The sequence below is a fragment of the Haliaeetus albicilla genome, chromosome 1 (assembly GCF_947461875.1).
Source record: "Haliaeetus albicilla chromosome 1, bHalAlb1.1, whole genome shotgun sequence".
NCBI classification, from domain to species: domain Eukaryota; kingdom Metazoa; phylum Chordata; class Aves; order Accipitriformes; family Accipitridae; genus Haliaeetus; species Haliaeetus albicilla.
The window spans coordinates 15344402-15360043 of NC_091483.1; the positions used below are offsets into that span (position 1 = coordinate 15344402).

The 15642-nt window shown below is 39.0% G+C and overlaps 1 protein-coding gene across 9 annotated transcripts in view; it reads right to left on the reverse strand.

Moving 5' to 3' along the window:
- Positions 1 to 15642, reverse strand: part of INPP4B (inositol polyphosphate-4-phosphatase type II B) — a 339117-nt gene that overhangs the window by 281211 nt on the left and 42264 nt on the right. For 5 of the 9 annotated variants that reach the window (XM_069779819.1, XM_069779787.1, XM_069779811.1 and 2 more), the window contains 2 exons: positions 15068 to 15293; positions 12257 to 12315 (listed from right to left, as the gene is read on the reverse strand). The exons of 3 other annotated variants lie outside the window; for them this stretch is intronic. In XM_069779819.1, coding sequence (XP_069635920.1) covers positions 12257 to 12315; positions 15068 to 15179 — 171 coding nt within the window. In that variant the 5' untranslated portion in view covers positions 15180 to 15293. The remainder of the gene's footprint in view (positions 1 to 12256; positions 12316 to 15067; positions 15294 to 15642) is intronic. One more of the 9 variants, XM_069779825.1, reaches the window with a different exon arrangement.

The window sequence follows — 15642 nt, forward strand, 5'->3', positions numbered from 1 at the left end:
AAATATTAAATAAAACTCAGTGCTGGTAAGTGTACACATTTGGCAAAATACATAACCACTTTTATAACACTGGACTTAAAATTAGCTGTCATCACTCAGCAAATAAGTTCTGGTGGCACTGTGGAGAATTCAGCTCGGTTCTCAGGGTTGGTCAGAAAAAGAAAGGGAATAGTAAATAGTAGTGCTTAGTGAAGATACTGAAGAAGGCGGCACTGTTTTGTCCTTAACAGTCATTAGCAGCTGCTGACAAATCAAACGTTAAGGTTGAATAGCGCTACAGCCTCTCTTATAAATTAGAGGCACTCAACTTATTCAGGGAAAAAGAAAATCTCATTAAATCTCAGAGCGAAAAATAGGTATAAAACCCAGCATTTTTCTTCTTGGCACAGCCAGGAGCCTGTGGAAGCATGGCTACCCTTCACCACCATCTAGCTGACCTCCTCTTTCCCTCCCCTCCCCACCACCATCCTAAAACATGTTCTGGTCCCAGTGTGACCAAGACCATGTCCTCACCGTGCTCATCCCCGTGCTGATACTAAGATGACACACAGAAATCACCCCTCATCCCTACCACAACCAAGTCATGGCAGCTGGGTTACAGTTAGGCCCTCAAGAGGAGGAAAACAGCCCCTGCCTGAAGCACTTTTCAGCAACCATAGCACATCCTCCTAAGTCAACCCTGCTCAGTAGGGCAGAACAAAACAACCCTTTATGCTTCACGTCTTAAGGGGCAGAGAGTACAGCATAGATCAGGCTGCTCTCAAACTTGAGAACCACAGCAGTGGCGAGCACTGGGGGAAAAAAAAAAAAAAAAGCTAGAGTCACCTGGGATGCAATTTAAAAAGCAGCACCCTGATGGATGTATATATATACGCACAGCTCCTCTCCTCCCTTCTGCTAAATACAGCCTTCACTAATGAGTATATGGTGAGGCAAGCACTGACTAGCCAGAAGATCTTCTTTGATGGTACAAGGGGCTCTACCCATGAATTCCTTGGGCTGGCTGGCATCAATCACTGCAGCTGCAAGATGACTCTAGCTGTACATGTACTCCTCTGGCTTCCCTTCTTCTCTCATCACCCTGCTCATAAAAGTATAAACTGAGGTTAATCAGCAGCCCCTGGCATCAAAATCCTGCTTTAGGCCAAAAATAAAAGCAAGTTTTGCCCTCAGTGAATTACTTCAGTAGACTGTTTTTTCTTAGGATTAGTTAACATTAGCATAAGATGTTCATTTGGCTGGTAACCTAAAACTGTTATCTGAAGAGATTGCTGCTGCCATCTACTGACAACTTCCATTATAAACAAAATATAAAGCAACTTAAACAGAGGTTATACTCTAAAATGGACAAACTGATGTAATAGAAAAGCCCAGCATGCACAAACTGGCAGCCAGGCTACATTATCTATCCAACAGGATAATGAAGCATGAGTAGTACTTCATATCAGGCACAGACCCCTTTCAATGAAGGAAGAGTTTATAGCAACAGTATCCTGACAAACTGGTTTACTGCCTTATACAGAAGAATGACACAACCCATTGTTTTTGGGGGTGTGTCTTTTTTTTTGCCTGGTTTGGTTTTTTAAATAAAAGGTGGGGGGGTTCTTCCTTGGACGACTAATCACTCAGCATGAAAGAAATGTAGGTATACTATTTCAAAGCTCAATCTTTGGCTTTCTTTCACATTTTCTCTTAGGAGTATTATCACAGTTCAGATTAACATAATCAAAAGTGCCAGTTCTGTGCTTGGTTTCATACAGTTTTATCTTCCTAAGGGGCTCCTCACTGGAATGCATTGTGAAGTGAAACAGTTTCATAGGCTAAGCAGCTCTTCCAGCTACAGTCGATACCAACTTCAAAACACAAACCAAAACATTTCCATGATTCCCTTCAGTGCAGATTCACACACTGCAGCAGGAGTTGTCTCAGTGTCACATGTTAATCCACTGATATTACTAGTTTTCCTCCATCCCTAGGTTTCTTTCATGTGTTAAGAGCTAATATTCAATGAGATAACTGCCAAGTATTTTAGTTGTAGTCTACTCAGCTAGAGACTGCTACACATTGTCCGCTCAGCACTTCCACAGAGTTTCAAGTTCTTTCTTGTTTCCAATACAGCTATCAGGTCTTCTCTCACCAAAAGCAGGCAGCTGTTAAGAGTCGTCTCTAAAAACCGTAGCTTGCATCATGAAAATTGTCACCCAAGTCTCCCAAAATAGCTATGGAAGCTAATAGAGTCCTGGTCTTGCAAACTTATCTCAAATAGTGAATGCCTGCTCAGCCCCAGGACTCTCTCTGCAACCATGCGTGAAGCTGCTCAACAAAAACATCTGCCAGACCCCATACTTTTAGAACCACCACAGGGTTCACTGCAGCACCAAATACAGCAAAAGCCAGTGAACCAAGACAGAACTGCATGGGGATGCTTTATAATCTTTTGTTAAATACAGTTATCTATACAATCATCTATTCTAAACAATATTGGTGCTTGATTATTGCCAATTATGTAATTGTAACATATACAATTCCATATATTATGCAATTATTACATACCAATTGCTGCAGGAATAGTGGAGAACACAAACAACTGAAAAAATAAAACCTAGCTAATTCCATTAGATAATGCCTAAAAATTCAGTGATTTGCTCAGATGAAGCATTTATATATATATATAAATATATAACCAGAGCATTTACGAACGCAGATCAAGGACCACAGGACCCTGTGATATTATCCACTGTATAGATACAGAACATAGATGTTAAACCACAAGAAAGCCAGGGATTTTATACACCACAGACATGCAAGGCTGTGTCAGTCTACATGAAAGCCGATGAACATTTAAAAAAAAAAAATGCATTATCACTGTGAACTTCTTGTAAGCATCACAGCAAAGAAGATTTGTAAAAGCAGAACTTAAAAGAAGATAATGAGATTACACTAAGTGTCTTGTTTTAGTGCTTCCTTATTGGTTTCACAGATCTATGAAAGCAGCCACTGCGTGCTGGATGCAGATCAGAATCAGAAAAACATTAAATGAAGAACAGGTAGGGTACTGGAGATGGGGAAAAATCTTCACAGTGAAAACAAAGAGCTTACAAAAAGGACACAAGAGTCCGATGCAAGGGAAAAAGAGTAACAGTCCAAAAGAGCCTAGGAAAATTATTTTTGCAAGAGCTCTAATGGATATAACCAAACCTCACCTTTCCCAAGATCAGGAGAAGGATATTTCAGTAAATAAAAACACAAAATAAGATTATCCCAGTCCAGAGTTTTAGGTGATAGAGAGATGGAAAGAGTGGTGTATCTTAAAAAGAATCTGCAAAGCATAGACATAACCAGAACATGAATACTCAGAAACACACTCCTGTTGAAAGCAATGCTAAAAATGGTACAAGTAGCAGGAAAAGAAGTGATGTTTGCTTCAGCCATTAAAAGCAATGGGAGGAAGAACTTGACAGGAAAGATTAAGCAGCTGTTTGATTCCTGCTGAAATTGAATTCATGGCTAAATGCACAGGAAGTGGTCTCTGAAAGGGAAGATGAAAGCATAGTTTGGACGAACAGGTATTGAGGCAGATCTAGATGCAATTTAGTACTGAAGAATACATGGGTTTAAGTTACGTTTTTCTCATATATGCTTCAACTCTAGGTACAGCGCATCATGAATCCCCCAAAAGAATAAAGTCAAAGGAAGAACGTTGAGAACGACCAGAAGAAAATGGAGTCTCAGTGAGAGGGTGAGCTAGCATTGGAAGTGGTAGACAGCTGCATGAGCAAGAGAGATGCTTCTTAGCTCTTGTTTGGAAGAGGTTATTGAGAGCAGATTAGTAAGACTGTTCTGCAGAGTGCAAGGGATAGTAATGGGACCAGGGAGAATATTGGGATGGAAATGCAGTGGGTGATGCTGTAATCAAAGTAGTAATAGACTTCAGCTATCAGAGAGAGTAATGAGCACAGCTGGGGAAGCAGGCAGATCAAGGACAGGTAGGCATGAAAAAGGAAGGATTAAAGCATTCTTATGCCACAAAAAAGCTAAAGGAAAGCAAGATATTATGGAAAAAGTTAAGCAAGGAATGCAAGTAGACACAGAAGAAAACCAAGAGACAGAATGGAGTTACCAAAGCAAGCACAGGTTATAAGAAAGATCTGCCTCAGACAGCAGTGAAAGGGAAGAAAGGGCTTCACTATCTGGAGAGCAAGTCAGTAACATCTGGGGACAGGAAGGAGAAGCAGGAAGGTAAGTGAGGGGATCAAAGAAGGCAAGAAGGCAGTAGGGCTTGCCAGGATCCTGTTAAGCTGGAAAAAAAAAAAAAAAAAAAAAAGAGATATAAAGTCTTTCAGCTCATAATAAAAATAGGAGCAAATAATTATTCTCATTCCTTTATGGTTATAAACTGTATTTTTCAAGAACCGTTAGAAAGTAGACTGCAACAACAGTCAGCACATATACCTTGGTGGTACTGCACAGACTCTCAGTAACAAAAGCTCAGTGTGCCCTTGCTACCCCAAGAAGACATGGCATTCTGGTGTCACTGGGCTTGCAGTGGTCCACAGGACTCCTAAAATAATATGGGTCTGGGTCAGCACTACAACTGCTTTGGAGGAACAGCTACTAACGAAATCAAGGGTTAGGCTTGTCTGCTTACTATTCTGCCCCAACCACTCCAGACAACTTTATGCTCCCCACATTCTCTCTTCATGAGCAGTGTGAAGACAGCAGCCTCCTCCCTCCCAATGCTACGCTGGCTTTATGTACATTGTGCTTAGTGGGGCTTTAAGGCTAGAGTTTACAGCATTCAACTAGCATAGAGTTCTCTGCATCGCATTCTTCCAATCCAATATGGCTAAAAACATCAAGAAATCTTGACAGAAAAATCTACTATTTAAATTAAGGCATGCAAAAAAATAAGCATTCTAAAATGCCTTTACATTATAACATAAAGCGCAACACAGCTAGTTATTTAAAAATAGGCCCAGCCTAAGTAAGGGACTTTAAACATATACAAGACATCTCACTGACTTGAATGTATGACTATAGTAACAGGACACAAAACCTTACAAAAAAGGCAGGTTAAAAAGCCCACATGGCAACATCCCTTCTCTCAACACAACCAAATTCATTTGAGTTCTTAACTAAACATTGCCCGATACTTAACTTATGTACATGCACATGTACATATTGTTATATACATATAAAAACCTCATTCCAACAGCAAGAGGACAACCCACATCTCAAGTGCAGGCAGAACTACACACAAGGTTGGGGCTGAGAATGCTCAGAAACACACTAAGGTGTTTGAGCCATGTAAGGGGTGATACAGCTTGCAGATCTGTCTATGCTACAGTTTTCTCATTTTCTGCTGCCTTCTCTATTTAGCACACTTCCGACTGTAAATCAAAATCTTATCAACACAGCAACAACGTATTTCACTGAAACTTACTGAAGGGACATTGTATTACATAGATTCACTTACCTGCTTCTTAGCTTACAGACATTGCAAAACATGATCATAACCAATATCACACATGTAGTATTTAGCCAAAAACCACATCAGCAATGCCATTCAATCCCAAAGCAACGCTACAGTGCAGCAACACTTAGTCTGGCTGTTCAGACCTTAAACTGACACAGTGAATGCTCTAGAAAATTGAAATCACTGCTGAAAAATGGTTTATAAAAAGTACATCCTTAGCCAGAAGAGACACTTTTATTTCAAGATGCCCTGGAGAGATCACTGACTTACAGAATGCTAAACCACACAGAGAAAACCCCATAGTCCAACAGACCAGAAAAGGCTCCACAGCTGCAACATAAATAAATCAATCTCATTCTGTAAGAATATTTAAAAGGTATCAAATTGGAAAGGAAAATACTAAAGCTATACAGCTATGCTGAAATGTTGAAAATACATTGTGTATGCCTGCCTGACTGCAGAGAAGATTCATTGATACATTCTCACATTTTTATTGCAGAACTTACATACAACTATGCCATGAAAACCTGAATAACATTTTCACAGCTGCATTACAATGTAATTCACATCAGAACCTCAGAAGTATGTCATTATTCTATTATTTCTACCTTGTACGTGGTTCTCTGGTTATTGATTTATGAGTCCATCTGAAATCTTACTTCAAGGTTTTTTTGCCAACTGTTAATAATACATTATACTTGTGATAAATGCTGTAACAGTGTAATTTATGTTAAGCTTTCGCAAACATTGCAAGAAAGCTTGCGACTATTGACAGCACAACCATTTAGATTTGCTCATTAATCTTGTCTACAAAATCTTAAGCCCAACAATGCATTTGGTTTAAAGAAAGGTAATTCATTACAAGAGAAGTCTCAAAATATTCACCACCTTTTACTTAATCTCTCTGGCATTAGGTGTATTATAGCATTCCAATGAACTACACAGGTGTAAAGTCTGTCATTTCTTCAGTATAAACCCCTTGGGTTCATGGGGTTAGAAAACAAGCATATAGATTCACTACAGTATGAACATGCCATACAAGTTTCCTACTACAACATTGTTTAGATTAGAAAAAAAGACAGGTTTATAATTTTGTGTGTGAAATATGACTGCTAATTTAAGACACTTTTAGCACTCATAACAGCTTTTATTTTAAATATGGTCATCCGTATAACTAAACTTCTTTCCTTCTACAAGATAATTTTTAAAAAATCAATACATCATGAAAGTCTTAAAAGGCAACCTTTCACACACAAAAGCAGCATGAGTTTATTGAGCCAGTGCATGGACAAACTGACCTAATAGATTGGAATGGTTACCTCCACAGGATCATTAAACCATAAACAAAGAAAGATTTACACAATAGACGCTAATGACTCTCCTAGAGAATCCACTACAGACTATTGATCAAAAATCCATTTTTAAATAAATTCCTAAATACATATTCAAAAATAAGTAGGAATGTCAAACTGTTTACTCAATGAAACATAATGGGCCCTCTGAAGCTATTACTGAGATGCAAAAACATAATTGTATTTTTTAGTGTATCTTTTTATGTGTAGACTGCAAAGTAATTTACAAAACTGGCTGAGAATCAGCATTACCATTTAGGAATATTAATATATGGGAAAATGAACCATAGATGGGTTAGGTAGCTTCTTTCTTTGCTTCAGTAGCAATCACTCCAAATTCACACATATATAGCAAACAACAGTTTAGGGTTTTTTTAACCACAGGTGTGATGGGGGGGGGGGGGGGGGGATAATCCAGTCCTGAACTGGCATGATGATTTAAAGAGATTGAGAAAGGTTGAAGTAATCTGTTTACTTCTTTCTTGGGAGAAAACAAACAACAACAAAAAAACCACACCAGAAAATTATTCTGAAGGACCTATGAATGGAAAACAACAAGGAAATGACATAGCATGACATTTCATGTAAAACCATGCACTGTTCTTTAAAAAAAAAAAAAAAACAAAAACAAAACACACACACACCAAGAGAAAACCACTGCTATAAGTTCTGATCTGTAATTAAAAACAAAACCAGTACACAATACTGCAATCCCCAAAGAGATGTGAAACTTTTTATTAGAAGTCCCCTCCTATGCCAATGAAAAGAGACACCTAAGTATATAATACTAATTATACACTTTAGCAACTGTTGCCCAGAAATTTCCTCCCCGTTTCCCACTCACATGAGTTCTGGAAGAAAGTACCTCCCAGGCTGGAATAGGGTAGAACCTAAGTAAATAAGTAAATAACCCACATACCACATACTTTAGGTGAGGCACATAACTTTCTAGTTCCAAATCTTAACTGTGTTTAAAACACTATCTAATAACACTGTTTTTAAGTATTTTGGACTAGGATCCATAAAAATTGCTCCAAAATTAGCATTACGTCAAACTTTTCTCTGGAAGCCCTGACACGCACTAGGTTCCCCAGCTCAGTCACACTGCTAACCATAGCTTTAGAGAACACAGTTTCAAAACTTCTGCCTTCAAAAGCATCGTATACTGACTGTGTTTCATAGGATGCAAATGCACACATCTGCTACTTCCTGAGAAGTGGACAGAAAACCTACATGTGTAAACTTGAGGTTTTAGGACTTCACACAGGAAGGTATCAACAACATACAGTTCCCATAAGGGATTGTATCTGTAGCTGGTTGACCTTGGCAAGCTGCTAGCCACCCACCCAGCTGCTCTCTAACTCCCCCTTCTTAACAGGATTAGTGGAGAAAATAAAATTTAAAAGCTCATGGGTCAAGATAAAGACAGAGACATCACTTACCAGTTACCATCACAGGCAAAACAGACTCGACCCAGGTAAGATTAGTTTAGTTTATTGCCAATTAAAATAGACCTGGATGATGAGAAACAAAGACAAGAACTAAAGCAGCTTCCTTCCACCCCCCTTTTTCCCAAGGCTCAACTTCACGCCTTCATTCTCAATTCCTCTACCTCCTCCTCCCTACCCTCCAAGTGAAACAGGGGGGATGGGGCATGGGGTTGTAGTCAGTCCATAACAGTTCCTCTCTGCCACTCACTCCTTCCTCCTCGCACTTTTTCCCTGCTCCAGCATCGGGTCCCTCCCATAGGCTGCAGACACTGAAGACCTGTGCCAGCATGGGTCCTCTCCATAGGTTACAGCTCCTCCCAGGAAAATCTGCTCTGGCGTGGGCTGGCCGTGGGCTGCAGATCATTCAGGGCATATCCATGTGCTCTGGCATGGTCTCCTCCACAGGCTGCAGGGGAATATCTGCTCCTGGAGCAGATGAGCAGATCCTTCCTCTCCTTCCCTGACCTTGGTGTTTGCAGGGCTGTTTCTCACACTTCCTCACTGCTGTGCAGCATCTTGCCCTTTCTGAAATACATTTTCCCAGAGGTGCCACTTCTTTGCTGATGGGCACAGCTGTGTCCTGTGGTGGGTCTGTTGCAGAGCCCCTGACCTCTTCTCAGAGGCCACCCCTGCAGACCCCTCACTGCCATAACTTTGCCACCTACAACCAATACAATACGGTAGGGAACCAATCTGGAAGAAAAACCAAAACAACAAAACAACACAAACAAAAAAAAACACCACCACCCCCAAAACCCCAAACCCCAAGCCCACCCACCTACCCACACCACACAAAAACACACACACACCACAATGAAGTCTACAAAGGAAAAAAGTTTCACTAACACTAGCAGATGCTGGATTATGCCTCAGGCCTACAAGTAGGTCTGCTTCTTAGCCCACTCAAAGTCCAAAATAACCAACTCCACTGCTAGACCAAGGATAATAAATGTCCTTAAGATGCCTAACAGGTTATTCTGCTGCATCCAAATATGATAAAGTGGAGGAATAAACCACATTTTTTCTGTACACTGAAAATGTACTGCCACGCTACTTAAGATTTACAACACAGATACATCGGGAAGCATCCTTTGCAATTTCATATAGAAGATTCTTCTTATACAAGTAGTATAATTTATGTAGATTTGAACTAGAATGAGAGTCTGTCATTAAACTATAAGCATTTGTATATGCAGACATGCACGTGCCTCTGACAGCAATTAATGAAGAGCAGCAAATCAGTTTTCATTTCATGACAGTGTCTTCTGGAGTGTCTTCTGTTCAGCATTCAGATGAGCTTCTAAAACATCAGTTACTTTTCTTCCGTGTCAAGCCATAAGCCAAGTCAGATTCCAGCAACAAAAATAGGAACACGGCTTCATCAGCGCTGTTCTGGGCACATCTTTCACACACTACATTACTTGAATTAGCAAAGGTTTCAGTAGGACATTAAAAAGCAGAACATTGGCAACTATGCTTAATAACTTTTATGATAAGACTGATTTTGGTTATTATACTACTAAACTACACTCCCAAAATTCAAACTATGGTTTCCTGTGTCAAGAAAATGCTTCAGATGCCTGTTCATTTCTAGAATGAGATAAGAGGCAACGGGTGGGGGGGGGGGGGGGGGGGTGGAGAAAAAGAAATACTGGGTATACTCCCTTCTGTCCTCACAACACACAAATTGCTTTGGTTTTACTTAGTACACCTCTGAATTGCTCCCTTTGGAACAGGGATTTGACATTCAAGAGAGATTTGTCTTTGTCAGAGAAGCTATCCTTTACAGCACCCAACAGATGAAGCCTCTGAAAATGACCATTTTACAAATTCCTAGGATATAAACTGACTAGGAAGTGCTACATCATTTAGTTTCATCTGCTGTAAGATACTGCCCTTTAATCACTCAGTGGTCTCTGTACTGAGCCTAATAAGTTGTGACATTTTAAAACTGAGCACCCACAATATCTCACCACACTTGGTTTCAGTGGACAATCATCCTGTGATCATTTGAATTTGTCCGACTTCAATTTCCAAGTTTTTCCTCTTATCGTGACATCCCTAATTAAAGAAAGTACCTGATAAAAATCACCTTCTGAAAACACTTTGACATTAATCAAGTCACCAATCTTTTTGATAAGCTAAAAATTTGTCAAATCTCGTGGTTCTTTCCATAACTTCTGCATATTTTAAAAACTTCTTTAAACAAGGAAACCAGAACGAGATGCAGTTTTCTAGCACTGACCTAGACAGAGATAAAAATCACCCATCTACTTAACTGGTTCAGTCAAACCACAGCATTTCAAGGGGAATTCCCATTTATTTACTGCATGCCTAAATCTTTTCAGTAAAAAAAACTTTAATTTGTGTCTCATCCTCCAAGTTCCTCAAAATACAGCTTTGCATTTGAACAGCCTGAGTGGACCTAGCATATTGGTCGATTTGCAGGTCCAACTGAGATTGCCTCATTCCATCCACCTGTACCTCATCTACACATTAAAAAAAACAACCCCAAAAACACAACCAACAAAAAAACACCACACACACCATATGAACCTGAGTACCAATCCACGCTAAACCCTTTAAGTACAGTAACATTAATTCTCTAAATTTCCAGAGTCAAACTGATAGCTACATTTTGTTTCAACAAAACTCTCCTACTTCTCTCTTCACAGCTGCAAAGTTGATCAAAATATTTCCTGAAACTGTTTTACAAAATGCCAGAGAAAATCCCTGAAAATAGGACGCTTGGAAGAACATGGAGTAGAAGAGAGTAGTTTGACACTTTAAGCCCTTTACTAAAAATAGTTTCTGCAAGTCATACAACAGAACAATAATGTATGAGGGTGGAACAAAAGGGTGGCCATGAGCTTGCTTTCACCTACCTAAAATTTGGTCTTTTTACCACCCAGGGGAATGCAGCCATATGAAACTCAAGCCAGAGAAACCTTTACATCATACTGTCTCATTTTGTTTGCATACATACAGAATTCTATTACATGCTCCTGAACAGTGCTTTGAAAGCAAATACTGCTTTGAAAGTATACCATATGTGCACATTCATCACTATATTAAAATAATCCACTATATCACATTGAAAAATCTTTCAAACAGAACATACAATCTGTCGAGCAGTACTATCATTTCCGTCCAACTGCTGGTCCATACAGTATAAAAATATCCCAGGAGCCAATTATAAAATACTTATTGTTAACAGGCAAGCATCTCGAGCTTCATACAACTCCCTAATTCTTTACAATCCAGTGCTATTTTCAGGCAACTACAGAAGCAGTGTTCATAATATCAGACAAAAAGGGTAAGAAAAAGAGGAATTCCACACTTAAGTGCTTGCTCCTTCCAGAGGATGAGTGGTGTAAACTCCTAATAAAGCCAATGGCAAATGAGGGCACTCAGCAGCTCCTGCAAGACTTCCATGGCATGTCAGAGCCAGACCCTATTTTAATAGGCCATTCATTTTAGGCATATAATTGCTCTTTACAACAAAAGAAGAGAAAATAACACCACTCTTCACAACAAATTTAGTTACAAAACCACACTAAAAAATTGTAGTAGGGGTCTGAAATTGCATCTTGAACATTACCACAATACCTCATTCAGCTGTAAGATTTTGCTTTCATTATTCCAGTAGACTTGGTGAGTAATTCTGGATTTAGACCTGTTTATGTTATGAGCAGAACCTGGCCATAGACTATTTATGATTCAGCTAAAGGACGTTGATATCATGAAGAATACCTAGTGTTATAGAAGGCAAACAATGTTTGGGGTTTTTTTTTGATCTCCACTATTCTAATAATAGTGATTTATTTTGTTTTTTTGTCCCTAAAAGCACAACGCCAATAGCTATCATGAAAAAGGATTACTCAAGTTCTCACAGATTAGACTAACACAACAAGAAAAGCAGTAGGAAAACGGATTACCTTATTTTTCATTAGAAAAAGCAGATTTCCTTTCAGTCGGCACCATCTCTCTCTCGGTTCTGTATGCAAAGAAGTAAGAGATTAATAAAAACAACCTTTTGTCTTCACACTTTAAATGCTTCTTAAAGAAGATGCATTAGTTATAAAGGTCGGAGAAGAAAATCATTAACAACCAAAAAAAGCCAGCTTCACTCAGCAGCTGCCTATGTACAACATGCTGTTAAATGCCAAATAACTTCCCAGAAGGTTTCTTCTACTCTGCAGCTGACAGAATTGGTGACTGCGGCATACACTCAACAGTGTTTTCTCTGCTTTTCTCCCTTTTCCTCACATGGGAGCAGAAACAGCCACGTTAGCATGGAATGGCTTTTGCTTCCATCATTTCACGAGATGAAATATAATCCTTGTTAAGACACAACAACAGTTGCTATTCCACTTAGATTTGAACATGCTAATCTGAATTTACAATTTTCAGAAGATAAAAACATGAGCAAATGAGACCTAAATATTTAGTCACCTTGCTATAACTGTTTTACTACACTTTTTAAAAGCGCTTAACCCATGGGAATAACAACATATTTGTGTTTACACACACATGCAGGCATGCAATCAAACTTTTAAGAATGGGGAATGTTTCAGAACTTTAGGGTTGGCGAGTGGGTCGAAAAACTTTAAAAAGTTATTCTTCCTAAACTAGCCATTTTTAAAATTGCATCATTTTTCTTTTTAAAAAAGCACTTGTATATGTATCTGTAGGTACAGATAGATACATGTAGAGATATAGATCTCACAAATGTGATCTCTTTAGACAAACCCTATACCACTTCTTAAGAGAGGAAGGAACATTTTTACGCAAGATGTATTCTTTTTTATTTTTGAGAGGGCACATGAAACCCCATGTTAACAGACATTAGCCAAGCTTGAATTGCTAGGGAGCTGGAAGTACAGCTGTACGCTAAGGTCACGTTATTCCACAGCTGCCTCTGTGGAACTCTTGTACTTCCCTCAAAGCTGGCCACCACTAGAGACATAATATTGACCGGGGGATGTCTTGCTATAGTAAACCAATAAATACAATTCTCTTTTCCTCTTGATAATTTCAATTATGATGTTTCAATGGGCAACATTTGAAAATTAGAATAGCTTTTCCCCCACAAGGAAGTGGAAGGTTTACACTCACAGCCACTAGGACTTAAAATAACTGGTTTTAGTTACAACCTGGGTGTTGGGTTTGGTTTTGGGGTTTTTTTTGGGGGGGGGGGGCGGTTGTTTTTGGTTTTTTTTAGAAAAGGAATTGAAGTTCCTGGATTTTTCCAGACCTCCTAAAGTGCAAGAACAATACGGAAAAGAATGTAATATAAGTTGATGCACATCCACATCCACCAACTAAAAAAATCTAAAAACAGTTATCAGATCCAAGCTTGTTGTTTTACAGTACAAGTACAGGACTCTGCTATGACTAAATTCCATCCTCCAGAACCCTGTGGGCATCAGAAGGAAGAAATCCTATCACATTCACACTGCAGCTTTTTCTAATAAAAGATATTTTTACATAGGATTGGGAAAGTCACTACCTCATAAGTGTGAAAAATAAGCAAGTCCAAAGATTAGTCAGGCTAATGATGACAAGTCTATCAGTGGATAGTATATGCAGTAACCAAAACGCCTCGAGAGAAATCACCCTTCTCTCAAGGGGTCATAATCTGATTGCTGGGAGCCAGAAGGATTTACTGGGCAATAGGAACATTCTATATGTACATAGTTTCTTAAAAACTTTCCTAGAATCTACCAGCACTGACCATGGTACAGGTAGCCCACGATACTGGGCAAGATGTTTAGTCTGTCTATGGTCAACCTAAGGCTTTTAGCAGCAATATTAGCACTTAACACATTCATAAGTGAAGAAAAATTCAAAAGATCCTCACAAACATCAGTTATTCACTGAACAGGGCTTGATATGCTACCTATGATGAGAACATAGGGAGAGAATTCTGTTGAAGAACACCAAAGCAGCCAGAAGTGGATGCTCACTAGTACTCTGTCCAGGAAGTTTGCCGCATCCTCCACAGGAAGCTTTGGCTATTTGTCATTAGAAAATGTGTAAAATATTCTGAACACGTGGCACAAACTTTTCTCAGCCCCTTATCATAATTGAGTCTGTGCTGGTTTTGAGTCTGTTTTTTTCTAATAAAATAAAAGTAAATATAATCACAATGAAGATCAGCTGGGACAAAACATTTGTTGTTGCTGAAATTATTGTATTAGAACTGATTTCACAGCTAAACGGGAGCTATTTCCTAACAGCTACCAAGGGAACAGACATTTATTCAAGCTTACTGGAAATTGAAAGACATTTAAAATATGATCATAAAAGCCTGAAGAAACCTGCAAAGGAGGTGGGAAGTGAGCCATGGAAAATCTGTAATGACAAAAGAACACGGGTTTTGTGGGTGGGAGGGGCGTGTCCTGAGCAACTGGATATCTGAACTTTAAAACATGGCAACTAATGACTGGCGACTAGCAATCACGAGCAGGAAAAAACTATCTTCCTTTACAGGAAAAAATAATAATAATGTTAAGGACTGAGTACTGTTTCTCAGGTACATGACAAAGGAAACATGAAAATCTCGGCAAACTAAAGAGCTGGCTTTAAACTTCTTTATTTAGTAAGGTATTTAACACCACTCAAGCATCAGTAATGAAGAAAACTGAAAACTCTGAAGGTGTATGTGATTAGTGAAACCGTAAGCTGACAATTGCAGAAAACATGCGCATCAACCACAGGTAGTTATCAGTGCAAGTCATTTTTACCTATTAATTTTTCATCCCCAACCACTCTGCAAATCTTCAGTTTTCCTTCCTTGTCAAAACAACCTGATGGTCGCCTGGCCAGCAAAGCCAGATCTTTAGCATTGAATCTCATGGGGGTGCCAGAGAAGAGGATAAAGATGAATAAGAGATGGAAGAGGACAATGATGATGCTAGTTAGTTTGTTGAAGCTGAGCAAAATCTAGATGGCAGCAGATATGAAGGTCAACTGAAATATTAAAAACAAAACAAAAAAGAAAACAAGAGATGCTGCTGTTTATTGTGATTTCCACTCTGTTGTGCACTCCAAACAATGTACTTTCTTTCATAGTATGGGAGCAGTGTAAGTAATAGAAAAAACCCCAGGGTTACATAGGTGACATCTTCTCCCCACACACTTTTTAAGGAAGGAAAATGTAGTTTTGCTTTCCAGTGTCTCTAAAATCTCAAGCAGAAGCTGTAATTTTACACAGTATTTCCACAGTTTATCAATACTGCTAAAAATATATTCTGGCTATAGGCGTATAATTAACTAGAAAGCTCAAATATGCATCCATGGGGCAGGGGGAGGAGGGAAG